Here is a 17,376-nt window from a genome sequence, read left to right as displayed (position 1 = left end):
GGAGAGAGAGGACAGAAAAAAGAAAGAAATTTTAGGGTGGAATGAGGAAAAGAAAAAAAGAGAGAGAGGGAAAAAAAAGAATTTGAGGGGCCTCTTTCAGACTGTCTCTGTTCTCATATTATACCACATGTACAGCCATATGCAGAACCAAATCCCCTGGTCTCAGCTAGCCAATGGCAGTTCCCCACGACTGAGACTGAACACAGTCCACAAGGCCTAACTTGAGTTTCCCTACCCTCAGGGTTGAACTCCACTCAGTTTTATTACAGGTTTCCGCTGCCCTTTCTTTAAAGATGTTCAAAGTTGGGAGCTCAGAAAACTACCCTTCATGAGAACCTATGCCTCTGCAGAGTTGGTCTAAGGACTGGCCCGATCAGGAGGGTTGAGAATGGGGGGGGAGGTCGTTGGGGTGTTTCAAGGGCGCCCGGGTGGCTACCTTCCTTGCTGGGTCTGTTGTCGCGCAGTCCGGGGGGGTCGCGCACCCGCTGGGTGATCTCAGGCAGGCAGGCAGCTGAAGAGACCCCCTCCAGGGTCTTTGGGTCCTTGCTGGGTCTGTTGTCGCGCAGTCTGGGAGGTCGTGTACCCGCCATGTTCCATCTCATTTTTTAAAAAACACATCTTTATCCAGTCTCCAGTTGATGGGCAATTGGGTTGTTTCCAAGTTTTCGCTATTAAAAACTGTACTGCTAATAAACATGGGTGTGCATATATTGCTATGGATGATTCTTTTAATTATTTTGGGAAGTTACAGAGAAGGGGAATACCTTGGTCAAATGGGGCCTCTAATCCTAGTTTTTTTAATCTCCATATTGATTGCCACAGTGGTTGCACCAATCTACACTCCCTCTAGCAGTGGAGCAAGCTTCCTTTCTCCCCACATTCTTGCCAGCATTCATTACTGGTTGATTTTATGATAGCAGCCACTCTTTCTGGAGTGAGATGGAATCTCAGTGTTGTTTTCACCTGCATCTCTCAAATGACCAGTGACATTGAACATTTTTTCACATATTTATTTGTTGCTTTTACTTCTTTGTCTGAGAAATATCTGTTCATTTCAGATGCCCAATTTTGGACTGGGTTTTTTTTAATTTGTGGGGGTCTGATTTTTTAAAGTACTTTATATATTCTAGATAATAGTCCTTTATTTGAGGAACTGCTAGTAAAAATTTTTTCCAACATTGTATGTTGTCTCTTAGCTTTGTTGGTTTCTCTTGCAGTGCAGAAGGTTTTTAATAGGATGAGATCCCAGTTGTTGATTCTCTGTGCTAGTTACTGTGCTACTGAGGTTTTGTTCATAATGTCTTTTCCTATTCCAATGTCTTCAAGAGTTCTACCTAACCTATCTTCCAGCAAGTTTAGTGTTTCTGTTTCAACATTTAGATCCTTTATCCACTTCATTTTAGTTTAGAGCATGGTGAAAGATAGGGGTCTAGTTTTAATCTGTGGCAGGTTGAAATCCAGTTTTTTCAGCACCATTTATTGAAGAAGCTATCTTTACTCCAGTAAGGATGTTTGGCTCCATTTTCAAAGATGGGGTGGCTGAGTGTGTCTGAAGTTGTACTTGCATCTTCTTTGGGTTCCACTGATCCTTGGGTCTGTTTCTTTGTCAAAACCATGCTGTTTTATCACAATAGCTTTGTAGTATTGTTTCAAAATGGTGATTGTCATACCCCCTTACCTTGTCTTTGTTGACTAGAATTGTTTTTGATATTCTATGTCTCTTCTGATTCCAAATGGATTTTTGGATTGTTTTCTCTAGTTCTGTGAAATATACTGTTGGGGTTTCAATCAGGATTGCATTGAATCTATATAGAAGTTTTGGAAGTATAGCCATTTTTTACTATATTGCTTCTTCCTACCCAGGAGCAAGGGATGTCTTTCCATTTTTTGATATCCTCTTCATCTCTTTTATTCAGGGTGCTGTAGTTTTTAAGGTAGAGTTCTTTTACTTCCTTCATTAGATGTGAAATATACTGTTGGGGTTTCAATCAGGATTGCATTGAATCTATATAGAAGTTTTGGAAGTATAGCCATTTTTTACTATATTGCTTCTTTATACCCAGGAGCAAGGGATGTCTTTCCATTTTTTGATATCCTCTTCATCTCTTTTATTCAGGGTGCTGTAGTTTTTAAGGTAGAGTTCTTTTACTTCCTTCATTAGATGGATTCCTAGATATTTCTTTTTTTTTTTTTTTGGATGCTATTGTGAAGGAATTGTTTTGCCAATTTCTCTCTCAGTGAGTCTGTTATTTGTGTACAAGAAGGCTCTTGATTTTTGAATATTGACCTTGTATCCATCCAGCTACTCTACTGAATCTGTCAATTAAGTCTAGAAAGTTTTTAGCAGTTTTTTGGGTCGCTGATGTAGAGTATCACATCATCAGAAAATAATGACAGTTTAACTTCTTCTTTTCCTATCTTTATCCCTTTTCTTTCTCTTGTCTAATTGCTGTGGCTGTTTCCAAAACTATATTGGACAGGAGTGATGATAATGGACATTCTTATCTTGTTCCTGATTTTAGTGTGAAGGGTTTCAGTTTTTGACCATTTAGTATGATGTTGGCTGTTGGTTTTTCATAGATAGCCTTTATCAGGTTGAGATAGAGATCATCTATTCCAATTTTCTATAGGGTTTTTATCATGAATGGGTGTTGGATTTTATAAAATGCTCTTTCTGCATCTATTAGATGATCATATGGTTTTTGTCCTTGAGCCTGTTAATACAGTGTATTATATTTATTGATTTATGTATGTTGAACCATCCTTGCATCCCTGGGATGAATCCCGTTTGGCCAGGGTGTATGATCTTTTTGATGATCCTCTTTATTCTGTTTGCTAGTATTTTATTGGGGATTTTTGCATCTATGTTCACTAGGGTGATTGGCTTGAAGTTCTCTTTTTGAGTTGGGTGTTCCTCTGCTTTCAGAATCAGAGTAACGCTTGCTTCCAGGAATGAGTTTGCAAGTATTGCTTCCCCTTCAATTTCATTAAAGAGTTTGAGACATAGTGGCATTAGCTCTTCCCTAATTTTCTTGTAGAATTCAGAAGTGAAACCATCAGGACCTGGCTTATTCTTTGTTGGTAAAATTTTTTTCTCATTGAGTTTATTGGTATATTTTATGTATACAGTACAGTTACATTCATCATTGGGATCTTGTACCTTTACATGACAGGTCTTGGTTCTCATTTTCCCCTTATCCCTGCCCTCCCTTCACTCCCTCCTCCCTTCCTTATTTACAAATACTTTATTTACATTTTCTCATTTTTTTCCTTTTCCCTTGTTACCTTTCCACTATCCTTCCTATTTCCCCTACACCTTTAGCCCTTTTCTTCCTACTTCACATTGTCAATTATATCAGGATCTTATGTACTATTATAGTTTTTCACACCAGAGAAACTATTTGGTATTTATACATGTGTGACTTATTTATTTCACTTAGGAGTATATCCTCAATATGTATCCATTTTCCAATGAATGACTATAATCTAGAATATATAAAGAACTCAAAAAAATCAGCCCCTCAAATATAAAGTCCTGCTTCAAAAATGGGCATCTGAAATGAACAGACATTTCTCAGACAAAGAAGTAAAAGCAGCAAGTAAATACATGAAAAAATGTTCCACATCACTGGTCATTTGAGAGATGCAGATGAAAGCAACACTGAGATTCCACTTCACCCCACAAAGAATGGCTGCTATCAAGAAATCAAACAATGACAAATGTTGGTGGGGTTGTGGATAGAAAGGAACCCTTCTCCATTGTTGGTGGGAGTGCAGACTGGTGCAACCACTATGGAAATCAATATGGAGATACCTCAGAGAGCTGGGTCTAGAGGTTCCATTTGACCCAGCCATCCCTCTGCTAGGTATCTTTCCAAAAGAATTAAAAGAATCATATCACAGTGATATATGCACACCTATGTTTATAGCGACACAGTTTGTAACAGCTAAAACTTGGAAACAGCCATTTGCCCATCAGTTGGAGACTGGATATAGAAGATGCAGTTTTTCTATAAAATGGAATACTACTCAGCCGTAAAGAATGTTGATAAATTTTTAATTACATTTTCAAGTTCAATGACTGAAATTGGGATGTTTAGAATTTTTATAACTTCTTCATTCAGCTTTGGTAATTTACATGTATTCAGGAATCTGTCCATTTATCCTGTGTTTGCTATTTTATTGGAGTATAGGTTCTCTAAGAAGGTATTGATGATCCTCTGGATTTCTGCTGGTTAATTCCTAAGTGCATGGATTTGAGCCTTTTTTTTTTTTTTTTTTTTTTTTTTTTTTTTTTTTGTACAAGGGATCAAACTCAGGACCTTGCACTTGCAAGGCAGGTGGCAGAACCACTGAGCTAAATCCCTGGCCCTTCTTCTTTTGATAAGGTTGGCTAAGAGTTTGTTGATTTTATTTATTCTTTCAAAGAACCAACTCTTCGATTTGCTGAATTTCTTGTATCATTTTCTTAGTTTCCATTGCATTGATTTCTGCTCTATTCTTTATAATTTCCTTCCTTGTACAAGCTTTGGGTTTGTCTTGCTCCTTTTCCTAGGAGCTTGAAGAAGCTCTGTTTTGTTAGTATGGGCATTCACTGCTCTGAATTTCCCTCATAGAACTGCTTTCGTGGTGTCCCATAGGCTCCTGTATGTTGTATTGCCATTGTCATTTAATTGTAGAAACTATCTAATTTCTTCTTTAATTTCCTCTCTGACCAATTGGTTGTTCAGGAGAGTATTACTCAACTTCCATGTGTTTGTGAAGTTCTTCTGGTTTCTTATGCTATTGACCTCCAGTTTAATTGCACCATGGTCTGATAATATACAAGAGGTAACTTCTATTCCTTTGCATTTACTTAAACATGTTGTATGAGCTAGCATGTGGTCTATTTTGGAGAATAACCTGTGTACAGTGGAAAAGAATGTGTATTCTGATTTTGTGGGATGGAACACTCTGTAGACATCTATTAAATCCATTTGTTCAATTTGTTCAAAAGTTTGGTTCAGTTCTAGTATTTCATTGTTGATTTTCTGTCTAGATGATCTGTCTATTTATGTCAGTTGAGTACTGAGTTTCCCCACTATAACTGTATTACTGCTTATTTGGTCTTTCATATCCATTAATATTTGTTTTATATAGTTGGGAGCACTAATATTTGGTGCATATATATTGATGATTGTCATCTCTTCCTATTGGATTGTTCCCTTTACAAGGATGTAGTGACCTTCTTTGTCTCTTTTAATTAGTTTGGTTTGAAATCTACTTTGTCTGCAAATGAACTTGCTACCCCTGCTTTTTTCCAGGTTTCTGTCACATAGAGAGCTGTTTTCCATCCTTTTACTTTCAGTCTATGAATTTCTTTTTGAATTGTGTTTCTTGTGTACAGCATATTGTTGGACTTTGGTTCTTAATCCATTTTGCCAGTCTATTTCTTTTGATTGGTGAATTGAGGCCATTAACAGTGATGGTTATAATTGGTATATATTGATTCATCCTTGTCATGATAGTTTACTGTTGTTGGCTCTTTTATTTTTTATTTTTCCTTCTTTCCCTTTAATTTCTCACCTTGCCTGATGGATTTGCTCTCTTGGGCCTCATGGCATTGTGAACCTCATTGTCTTTTTCTAGAATATTTAGAATTGTTTGGAGCACTGGTTTTATATTCATGAAGTTTCTCAGGTGTTCTTTCTTGTGATAGTATCTAATAAAAATAAATTTGCAGCATAGAACAGTCTAAATTGGAAGTTATTTTCTTTTAGGGCATGAAATATTTTGCTCCAGGCTCTCCTTGACTTGAGGGTTTGTGTTGAAAAGTCTGCTGTAATTCCAATGGGCTTTCCTTTGAATGTGATTTGTTTATTTTCTCTAACTGCTTGTAGGATTTTGTTCTTCTGTTGGGTGTCTGGGTTCTTCTGTTGGGTGACTATTGTGTTTAAGTGTACCTTTTTTTTTTTTAATCATGGCTAGTTGGAGTCCTATATGCCTCACTTATATGTATACCTAATTCTTTTCCTCTGTTTGGCAAGTTTTCTGCCATTACTTCTGTGAACATTTTTAAAATGTCATTTGTACTTTCTCTTGCTTCTTTGGGGACTTCTATCAGTCTTATGTTATTCTTCTTTGCATCATCTAGCAGCTGATGGATCAATTTCTCATGGTCCCTTACTATTTTTAAGAAATCTCTCTTTTCATTGTCACTAACCACAAACCTGCCTTCTAGATCTGATATTCTATCTTCACATTGGGTCAATCTGCTGTGAATACTTTCAATGGAGTATTTAATCTCCTGGATATCTGTTTGAATCTGTTTCATGGATTCCATTTTTTTTTCCCTAAGCTGGGCATTCATGGCTTCCATCATGGTCCTCAACTCATCTATTTTTTTTTAAATTTGTTTCTGTTTTAGAGTCTCTAATCGTGTCTTTCATCCTACTCACCATTTCTGTAGCTATCTGGGAAGTTATTTCTGTTTTGAATTTTTCTAGAGCCTATTCATCTGTTTTTTTACTTCCCATGCTATAAATTCAGGGTGTCCAGGTGGTCATCGGATCTTTCCACTTTGCTGCCCCCAGAATTTGCCTGGGGTGAGCTGGATGTCTGTGGTTGCACCTTGTTTAGTTGTCTTCTCATTTCTGTTTTTGTTGGTGGTGCTGTATTTTAGATTAATTCCTGGGCTGATACTTCAATATTGCTTATTGTGACTGTCTTTATTGCTTGTATTTAGAATCCATATGGAATGATTGCTTCTCAGAAGTGTCTTCCAAGTATAGCGTTGAGTCTCTAATGACTCTTAGGTAATCTCATTTCCAGTATGCCAGGGAAGACATGTGATTAGCTCAGTCACGATACCTTGGCCCAGATGACACAAATGCCATCAACAATAGCATCAAACACAGCTTAGAAAATGACAATTTGTGGTAGCAATTAATCTGTCACATTTAACTGTGTAGACTGAAATCAAGGACAAGCCCAAAATATGTTTGTAGTAAATAAACCCTTCAATATAGCAAATTTATCCTTCAGGATTAGGATTTAGAAGGGGTTGGGTGGGAGAGATAGGGCAAAGGAGAGGAAAAGCTTAGAAATGAGGCTAGAAGACACAGGAAGATCATGCAAATTTTAAGAAACTGTTGAAGACAAGTGGAAAAGGCAGAGCAAAAGAATAAAGACAAGAACAGAACAAACTAACAGCAATAGAGAAGCTAGAAACTGTATTCACCTTCCTATAAGAATAATGACAGTCAAGAGAAGGAAAAGAGACAGAAAAACAATCTGAAGTAGGACGGGTGTAGGAATTAAGAGGGAGAGAAATACAGAACAAGAAGGGAAAGAGAGAGAAAACGAATATGTATCTCTTTAAAAAGGGCCTCCCATATGTCTCTATTGTCTTGGTAGACAAAGTGGACAGCAGGTTACAGATTTAAATTGATTAGTCTCAGCAAGTCAGCTATAGTCCACTGAGATGATTAGGGCTAATTTCTGGTAGCAAGGCCCAAGTTTTGGTCCCTGGCCTCCTGCAGGATTGAACTCTGCAAGGTTCTACTGCAGGTTTTAGCTGTCCTTCCCCCTAAGCAAGTCCGGATTTCTATGGGAGGTGCTGATCCCACCAACTTACCAACTGCAGTGGTCCAGTGTGCCTTTATTGCAGACATTTTCTTCACTTTTCCAGTGGGCTTCAATTTTCATTGATAGCCTCACTTCTACTCTATCTTCTAGAGCTCATATCCATGGCCTTTATGCCACCCCACCCCTGCACCTCTGCAGTGTGGATTGAAATGGCCCACATGGTATGCTCCAGGGTGCATTGGCATCCATGGGATGTGTTTGCCAGACAGTTCCACCATATTTGCCTTTGATTTGTCAGTGGGAAGGGGGAGTAGGCATGCATGTGTACATGATGGTAGGAATAGAACACAAAGGTGCTCAACCCCCAGTTCTTTTATTTTTCTGTTCTACAAAGGGGTTTCTCTGGGTTGTTCATTCAACCCTTGGCCTCCTGGGTGACTGGGACTGCAGGCTTGCACCACTATGTCTGCCATTTTTTTTCCTGTCTTCACTTTCTACTTTTGTTCATCTTTCTTTTCAATTTTTCAAACATTCTAATTTTTTTGTTTCTTTTCTCACATTGTCTTCCCTCTTAATTAACTGGGGTTTTTTTTAATCTTTAAAACCTCTTGGGTTTATACTTTTTTCAGGCCCTACCATTGCTGTAGGAGTTATTGTTAAGGATGTAGATGTCATAGTACAATACAGGGTTTTTACCCTGATGCTGAGGTACAAATCCAGCACAGATAAAACCTTACCCCAAGTACAACCCAACTCCATTGAAACTTTGGTCAACACTTTAATTCAAAGAATAACATACATAAAATTCCCCAGGTGATGACTAGGCCCAAAGTAGCCACCGCCTGGTGGTGAAGACATGCTTCTGGGCATCCACCAAAAGAACAACTACAGAAAAACAACACAAATACCATGGACAGCACACCCACAAGAGGCCTCACTACCAGTCACTTCCATACCCTTTAAGCAGGTATATTGTTGCAAATTCTCTCTCTGGTGTGAAAAACTAAAAGTGTAAATAAGGACCAAAATGTACAATAGATAATGTGAAATAGGAAGCAAAGTTTCAAAGAGGAAGGGAAAGTAGGGTATGTGGAGGAAAGGAAAGAAAGAAATATGAGAAAAGAAGGAAAAAACAGAAACAAAGCTTTTATAAATAGGGAGAGTTGGAGGGATAAAAGGGAGGGAAGAGGAATGGGGAAAAAAAACTAAGATGTAGCATGTGCAGGTATAAATTCCAATGATGAATGCGATCTTAATATATACCTAAAGTGTACCAATGAAGTTAACTTGACAAGACTAGAGGAGTGATCACAGGGAGTGTAACACAAATATTTCATGGTCTACAGCACTATTTCCCAAATCAATAAAAGGACCTCACATTGTGAAACCTTCATGTCAAAATATTTTAAGTACTAGCAAAGAAGTGACAAGAAAACCTTGGAAATACAGTGAACATAACAAATTCAATCACCAAGGACACTGTTAGGGAAGGCTGTTCCCTTAAAAAGGCCCTCACATGCAAGTGGAAGACAGATCCATCCCAAGAGATGTACAAATCTCAATACAGAAACACAAGAAACACGAAAAGAACACAATATGACACTTCCAAAATTTAATATCTCTACAGTAACTGACCTAGACATCAAAGTAGATAAAATGCCACACAAAGAATATTCACAAATGATCAACAAACTCAAAGAAGATACAAATAAATATCAGAATTACAAAGGAAGGCAATGCAGGATATGAAACAATACACTGATAATTAGATTTTGAAAAAACAATCAGACAGAATTCTGAAAACGAAAATCCCAATAAACTAAATAAAAAATTCAGTGTAAAGCCTACCCAACAGGCTTGATTAAGCAGAAGAAAAAAACTGAGGGTCTGAAGAAAAAGTTGGAAAAATATTGCATTTAGACAACAATAAATATATCTATATCTGTGTATATTCAAAAGAATAGAAAAAGATATTTCATGCCAAATGAATCTGAAAACAAGCAGGATTAGTCATTATGTATTGGTAAGAGAACAATTCACCAAGAAGACATAACTATTGCAAACCTACACATGGAACATTGGTGCACTCAATTTCATAAAGCAAACAGTACTCATTCCTTTTTCTTTCTTTCCTTCCTTCCCTCTTGCCCTCTAACCTTCATTACTTTCTACCTTCCCTCCTTCCTTCACTTTTCTACAGTGTCTAAAATATATCAAGTACCAAGAGAGGCATAAAACAAAATAAAGAAAAAATAAATTTGATTTCTAACTTTATAGTTTAATGGGAAATACATAATTATATAGTCACAAAAGTATATGTATAATTGCTACTAGATATATGGTCAATGAAGGAAAGTTCCATCATGTTAGGAGAGATGTAACACAAGGGAAAGGGGGCTATTCAGAACAGACTAAGGTCTGAAAGGTGAGTGGCAATTAAATAAATCAAGAGGAGCAAAAAGCATTATGAGCAAAGAATGGGGCATGTGCAAAAACAGAACAGCAAAGGCCCTATGGTAGGAATGGGCATAGCCTATTTCAGATTCTGAAGAATATACTTCAGATCTTGTGAAGCTCTGGTGATTTAGTAACAAAAGAAAAAATACAGGATTCTAGGTCCACTTTAATTTCAGATAAGTAATGAATAATTGCTTGAGCACACTTATAATTAAAGTAGTGGATGATTTAAATACCCCATTTTCACAAATAGGTCATCTAGATAAAAAATTAACAAGTGGGAATTAAACCATATTACAGGCTAAATGGACTTAAAAGATGCCTACAGAGTATTTCATCCAACAACAGCAGAATACACATTTTCAGTAGCTTATGAAACTTTCCCCAAAATGAACCATATTAGTCTGCACAGCAAGTCTTAAATATAAAAAATTGAAATAATCTCATCCTATCAGATCACAATGAAATGAAAGTATAAGAGAAACTACTACAAGAGAAAATACAGAAACTACAAAATGAAGACTTGATAAAATACTTTAACCTACAGTGGGTCACTGAAGAAACTGTGGGAAATTTAAAACACCTTAAATGAAATAATACTGGAAACAAAATATACTAGAATCTGTAGGACATAGTGAAGACAGTTCTAAGAGGGAAACATAACTATGAGTGCCTACATTGGAAAAACAGGACAATCTCAAGTAAATAGCCCAATGATGCATATCAAGGTCCAAAAAAAAAGTCATACCCAAAACCACTAGAAACAAATAAATAATAAAGATCAGAGCTGAAATTAATGAAATAGAAACTAAAAGAACAATATGAAGGATTCATTAATTGAAGAATTGGTTCTTTGAAAAGATAAGATGACAAACTATTGGTCAAACTAACCAAAAGAAAAAGAAGATTCAAATTAATAAAATTAGAAGCAAAAAGTTGATATTACAAGAGATACCACTGAAATCCAGAGGAGTATTAAAAACTACTTTGAAAACTTTTATTCCAACAAATTAGATAATATAGAATAAATAAATAGACTTCTAGGTATATATAGCTACCAAAAATGAACCAAGAAGATATAAAATCTTCTAAATAGATCAATAATAAGCAAAGAAACTGAAGCAGTAATAAAAGGTCTCTCAACAAAAAGAAACCCAGGACTAATTTATTGGACAAATTTATTGCTGAATTTTTCTAGACTTTTAAAGAACTGTCACTGTTGCTCTTCAAATTATTCCATGACATAGAAATGGAAGGAAGACTTCTAAATTCATTCTACAAAACCAGTATCACACTGACAGCAAATCCAGATAAAGACTCAAAAAGAAGGGAAGAGAAATGGGGAGGAAAAGAGGGGAGATGAAAACAAAATCATATCATATGCAAGAAAATGAGTGGAACTGGATGCCATCACATTACGTGAAATAAACCGGACTAAGAAAGACAAATATCACATTTCCTCTCCATAGGCGGGGGCGGGGGGGATGAAATTAGAAGAAAGATTATTAAAGAAGACAAAAAGATTGTAAAATGGGGGAGGACAGGGAAGGTGAAGGGGGAACTCATCAAAGCATATTATATGCATTTATGAAGATGCCAAAAGGAAAACCACTAGTCTATAAAGTAATATGCATTAACTTAAGAAATCAAGTAGCAATTGGCTATATGATCCTGGACAACAGATTTTTGATATGAAGACCAAATTGGTTATGCAAATTGTTTTTATTATTGCAAGAAAAAAAAAACATAGAAATCATCTAGTCCAGTCTGTATCCAAAGCATATATTACCACTGACCTTTTCTGGCTTTGACTTAATTACCTAGCCTCGTTAACTACTTTATTACTATATTCTATTATCAAATTACCCTAGTCATTACAAAGTATGATATTTAATCAAAATGCATCTCCCTTTAACTGTTATGCATTGATTTTACTTTTCTGCACATGCACCATGCTACAGAATTTGCAGGTGGGATCCGGACACTCAAGTTTTCCAAAAGTAATGAAATAAATTGACTTTATTTTAAAAAGACTGAAAAGAGGTGGACTTAAATGAAGGAAATAACAGTTGAGCAGGGTGATTGGGAAGTACTGATATTTAACACTAGAAAGCTTTAGAGTTTTCAAGGTCCTTAACAAGATTTACCTTAGTAAGTGATTCAAGTTTCCTCCACAAAAATCAATGTTTAAGTAATTACAAGGTAGAAGGAGGGGTGTGGAGAAAGACAGAATGAAAATTGTACTGAGTTTTTCAGACATAATATAATAGAAAAAAGAGGATTCTTAGAGACTCACATATTTTCATAGAACTGCTGCCATTTGATAAGGCCATCCTTAATAATTTGCAATTTCTCCTTTGTAGTCTCTTCAGTTTGTTCCACATCCTGTTTAAATTTGTTCAGTAAGTTTCTCCATTTGTGTGTCAATTTCTGCAACAATGCAAGGTCTGTGGTATCCTAAAATGCATAAAATCAATTTACTTATTCATATAACAAATATTCATTAACATACAACAGACCATATATACATTAGCAATACTGCAAAACTAGAGAAATACATAGGCAATAAATCCAAAAAAATTAGAAGATATTACTTTTTCAAAATATCAATGACACATTTGTTTGGTGATGGATTTCCTTTTTTGTTTGTTTGGGCTTTTTGTTTTTGTTTTTGTTTTTTGAGAAAGGGTCTCACTATGTAGTTGAGACTGACCTGGAACTCACTATGTAGCCCAGGCTGGTCATGAACTCACAGTAATCCTCCTGCCTCAGCCTCCCAAATGCTGGGATTACAGGTGTGAGCCACCATGCCTGGCTGGTGATGGATTTTCAATGACACATAAAGTATCAAGGAGAAGATTTTTTTCCCCATGAACCTAATTTTCCTATAAGACTTTCACAGGGACAGTAGAATACATTGGAAAGAACAGAAACCATGAAACCAGACAGAACTGAATATGAATCCTACACATTTACTGGATGTTAACCTTGGCTAGCATTTATTTTACTTGAAGTTAATTTTTATTATTCATAAAATGAAGTCACCAATACATATTTTAAATAATTGTTTTAAGAGTTAAATTAAAATGATTGATATAAATGGTTTGAGTAGAGACACAAACGCCAGCTCTTTTTCTCCCTACTGTACTCACTGATTTTCTCATAAAATTGCATAGAATACATTGATAATACAACTATTTCAATAAATAAAGCTACTTACTTTTATTTTATTATAAGTATAAATAAACAGGAATTTGAATAGCTGTAGAATTATAAAACAAATTGTTTTAATTACAATGTAATACAAGTCTAAGAAAATGAGAGGCTTTATTTATTTTTCTTAGATTTTTTTTTCATTCTGCCCAAAATAAAACACAAATACAAAACTATACTTAAAATTTATACACTTAGCAAAGCAAATCCTAATTGTCTGACAACTCAATACTTGGAGTCTTTTCTCTCATTACTTAAGTAAGGTGAGCCTTACTTTGTTTGACAGCAATGTGATGAAATGCTTAGTATATTTATTCCAGCTTTTTTCATTGAGGTAGAGCCTCTTAGCCAATATGACTCCATTTCTTTCAATTACCTATAAAAATAATGTACTCTAATCAGGAACCAATACCATTAACAAACCGCTATAATTTATTATAGTTATTTCAAAGTCAATCTTTCATGAATAATTATGTCAACCAAAATTTCTTATTTAATCATTAATGTGTATCACAAATTCACATTTTCTAAAACCACAGAACTGGAACAAAACTGAAATAGTGTACATAGCAAATGTTCTAAATAATTTTATCTCAAGATACTTTAACATTGTTAAAAATTACTGAGGACTCTAAAGTGCTTTTATTTATATAGATTATATCTACTGACATTTGCTACACTAAAAGCTAAACTAAAATTATTTAAAATATGAATCTGCTAATTTACTTAAACATATTAATAAACTCATTATGTTAAAATAAATAGGGTTTTATGAAAATACAACATTTCTTGAAAAATAGTGATGAGAGGACCATTTTTTAACATTTTTACAAATATCCTTAATGCTTCTTAAAAGAATAGAGCTGGGTTCCCTTATTTGCTTCAACATTCAATCTGTTGCAATATCTCATTTAATGTAACTTCTAGAAATCTCTCCTGCATACTCATGGGTGAATGAGAGTGAAAATGAAGTAATAAATAAATCTCTTTTCCTCTTCAATGGGAATACATAGCACCTATAGATGGTACATCCTGCCCCGTTTTCCCCTTCCCCCACTCAAGCGCCCTCTCCTCCCTATTTACAAAAGCTTTGTTTCTATTTTTTCCTTCTATTTTTACTTTTCTTGTCCTCTCCTTCCTTCCTTTCTCCCTCCCTCCTCCCTTGTTTCCCTTCCCATTTGAACATTTTCTTTCCATTTCTCATTTCCCATTATCTATTATACATTTTAATCCTTATTTCCACTTTCTCGTACTAGAGAAACAATGTAGTATTTAAATAAATCTTGTTGGATTTATTTCACTTAAGAGTATGGTCTCAAGGCACAACCATTTAGCTATAAACGTTTGAAACTCATCCTTCTTTATGGCAAAGTAGTACTCCATTGTATAAAAAATACCACACTGTTTCTCTGGTGTGAGAAACTGAACGTGGAAATAAGGGCTGAGATGTATAATGGATGTTGAAAGTTGGGAAGTGTTCAAATGAGGACAAAGCAGGAGGGATGGAGAAAGAAAGGAAGGGACAAGAAAAAAGTAAAAATAGAAGGAAAAATGGAAACAACACTTTTGTACATAAGGAGGGGAGGGGGCTTGAGGGGGGAATGGATAAAATAAAACTTATTTTTTTAAAAAACACATTTCATTTATTCATTTGTTGGTTGATGGGCATTTAGGCTATTTCCATGATTTAGCTATTACAAACTGTGCTGCTAATAAACATGGGTGTGCACTTATCGCTGTGGTACGATAGTTTTCATTCTTTCAGGAAGACACCAGAAGAGGAATAGCTGGGTCAAACAGAACCTCTAGTTTTAGTTTTTTGAGGAATCTCCACACTGATCTCCACAGTAGTTGCACCAGTCTACATTCTAACCAACAGTGAAGAAGGGTTTCTTTTCCCTCAGAGTCCCTGCAGGATTTGTTATTGGTTGATTTCTTGATAGCAGCCATTCTTTCTGGAGAGAGATGGAATCTCAGTGTTGTTTTAACTTGCATTTCATGAATGACCAGTGATGTTGAACATGTTTTCTTATTTGCCATTTCTACTTCTTTACACTTGAGAAGCGTCTTTTCACTTCTGGTAAAAAATTTTCCCATGGTGTCAGTTGTCTCTTCGCTCCACTGGTGGTTTCTCTTGCTGTTCAAAAGTTTCCTCTTTTTTTTTTTGTACTGGGACTCGAACTTGGAACCTTGCACTTACAAGGCAAACAGCAACACCACTGAACTAAATCCCCAGCTCATAAAACTTTTTAATAAGATGAGGTCCAAGTTGTTGATTCTTTGTAGTATTTCCTATGCAGTCTGGGTTTTGTTCATGAAGTCTTTGCCTGCTCCTATGTCCTCAAGTGTTCTATCTTTCTCTCCCAGCAGATTTAGTGTTTTTGTTTTAATATTTAGATATTTGATCCATTTTTATTTTAAGTTAGTACATGGTAAAAGATACGAGTCTAGTTTCAACCTTCAGTATGTGGAAAGTCAGTTTTCCCAGCACCATTTATTAAACAGGCTGTCTTTCTTCCAGTGAAGGTGTTTGACTCCATCAAAAATTAGGTGGCTGAGTATGTCCAGAGTTGTTTCTACATCTTCTAGTCTGTTCCACCGATCCTTACGTTTGTTTTTTGGGAAATGTCTTTAACATGTACCCATTAATGCTCTAATAATCTAATAATGACCTCTGTCAAGTAAATGAAGTTCCTCCAATGAACAAGTCTTGATTCCACCACATAGCCTGTTAGCTTCCTCTTTGCTTTGGATATCTTCACACTTTGACAAGGATGCCTTCTACATTTTCTTCCAAAAGCTACTACACAGAGTAGGGTCTAACACAGAACTCTAATGCAAGTGCATTATGCAAGCTACTCAATAGAAACCCTGTGACCCGCCACCAGTGGACTAAAGAACCAATCAAACTGGAGCAACCTTTTCATCTAGATGGGCCATAATTCACTTTTAATACCTACAAATTCCAGATATCAGAATAGGCAACCATAAGTAAACATTTTAGAAATACAAAATACAGTGGAACTTTGCTGGTAGTTCTCTAAAGCCATCATGTTCCACTGGCTACCATATTTCCCATCTGGGTACCAATGTAATAAAAATAGTGTGTAATATCCAATGATCCTAAAAGTCTACATTATATAAAACTAGAACCAACTTTTCTAGTTTATTATTAGTATCAATTAAAGTTGAACTTTTTAAAATGTTCCCAAACCCTATCAACAAAAAAAGAATACTGTGTTTTACAGGCTCTAGTGGGAAAAAAAAGAGCCCTGCAATAGATAGGTACCCAACAGAGAGGGGAGAAAAACACACAAAAAAATTGAACTTCCTACTTTTCAGATCCACAAAAGCTATGTTATGCATCAATAATGAAAAGCAGCCTTTTTAATCAATTTCTGTCTCCATAATTAAAAACTATAAAATGAAACTTTCACTGTAAAGAAGTTTGAGCTGTGAGTCCAGATGAACAAACCTTTAGGGCTAATTTATGTGTGGCCGAGCTCCAGATATCTCTTTCTTCCATTAACTGTCTAATATCAGCCTCCATCCTTCCTCTTTGTAATGTATATAAGTTGTGGTACTCTTCTACAATCCTAGAAACAAAATTACGAAACAGCTATACAGACAAATTTTTAAAATCTTTCCTACAAAACAGGCAATTTATTCCCTTAAATTTTGGTATGATTCCTGGATATATTGAAACCATATATACTAAAATAGAATAAAAATATTCAAATTTCAATTCTAAATCTTATAAAGTCATATGAAAGTAAAAAATCCAGTATAATATTCCCTGCTCCAAATACTTGTCATCTTAGTCCTTTATTGAATAGAATTTTTCACTATATCTAATAAAAATTTAGGAAAACAAACAATAATAATGTAGCTTTTTTTATTAAGCTTCTTTGCTCATAGACTTAGGGTTCTTTATTAAAGATATAAAGCCCAGTAACTATGAGCCACCAATTTTTTAAATTATACATAATTGTTACAAGATTAAAAAGAAATCTCTCCTAGCTATCCAAAGACTTACATATAATTAAGTACTTTTTAAAACTTCTTTTTAAACTATTACTTATTAATGTCTATCAGAGCATATCTTTCCCCATTTTTTTTTTTTTTTTTTTTTTTTTTTTT

The 17,376-nt window shown here is 35.3% G+C and overlaps 1 protein-coding gene across 8 annotated transcripts in view; it reads right to left on the bottom strand.

The window, feature by feature from the left end:
• Positions 1-17,376, bottom strand: part of Axdnd1 (axonemal dynein light chain domain containing 1) — a 193,402-nt gene that overhangs the window by 91,537 nt on the left and 84,489 nt on the right. For 7 of the 8 annotated variants that reach the window (XM_010630238.2, XM_010630237.2, XM_010630244.2 and 4 more), the window contains 3 exons: positions 16,712-16,832; positions 13,511-13,612; positions 12,320-12,480 (listed from right to left, as the gene is read on the bottom strand). In XM_010630238.2, the coding sequence (XP_010628540.1) occupies positions 12,320-12,480; positions 13,511-13,612; positions 16,712-16,832 (384 nt within the window). The remainder of the gene's footprint in view (positions 1-12,319; positions 12,481-13,510; positions 13,613-16,711; positions 16,833-17,376) is intronic. The other variant, XM_010630241.2, reaches the window with a different exon arrangement.

This window comes from Fukomys damarensis, unplaced genomic scaffold (genome assembly GCF_012274545.1).
Source record: "Fukomys damarensis isolate Sample0158 unplaced genomic scaffold, DMR_v1.0_HiC HiC_scaffold_11, whole genome shotgun sequence".
NCBI classification, from domain to species: Eukaryota; Metazoa; Chordata; class Mammalia; order Rodentia; family Bathyergidae; genus Fukomys; species Fukomys damarensis.
This window is presented reverse-complemented; position numbering and strand designations above follow the sequence as displayed.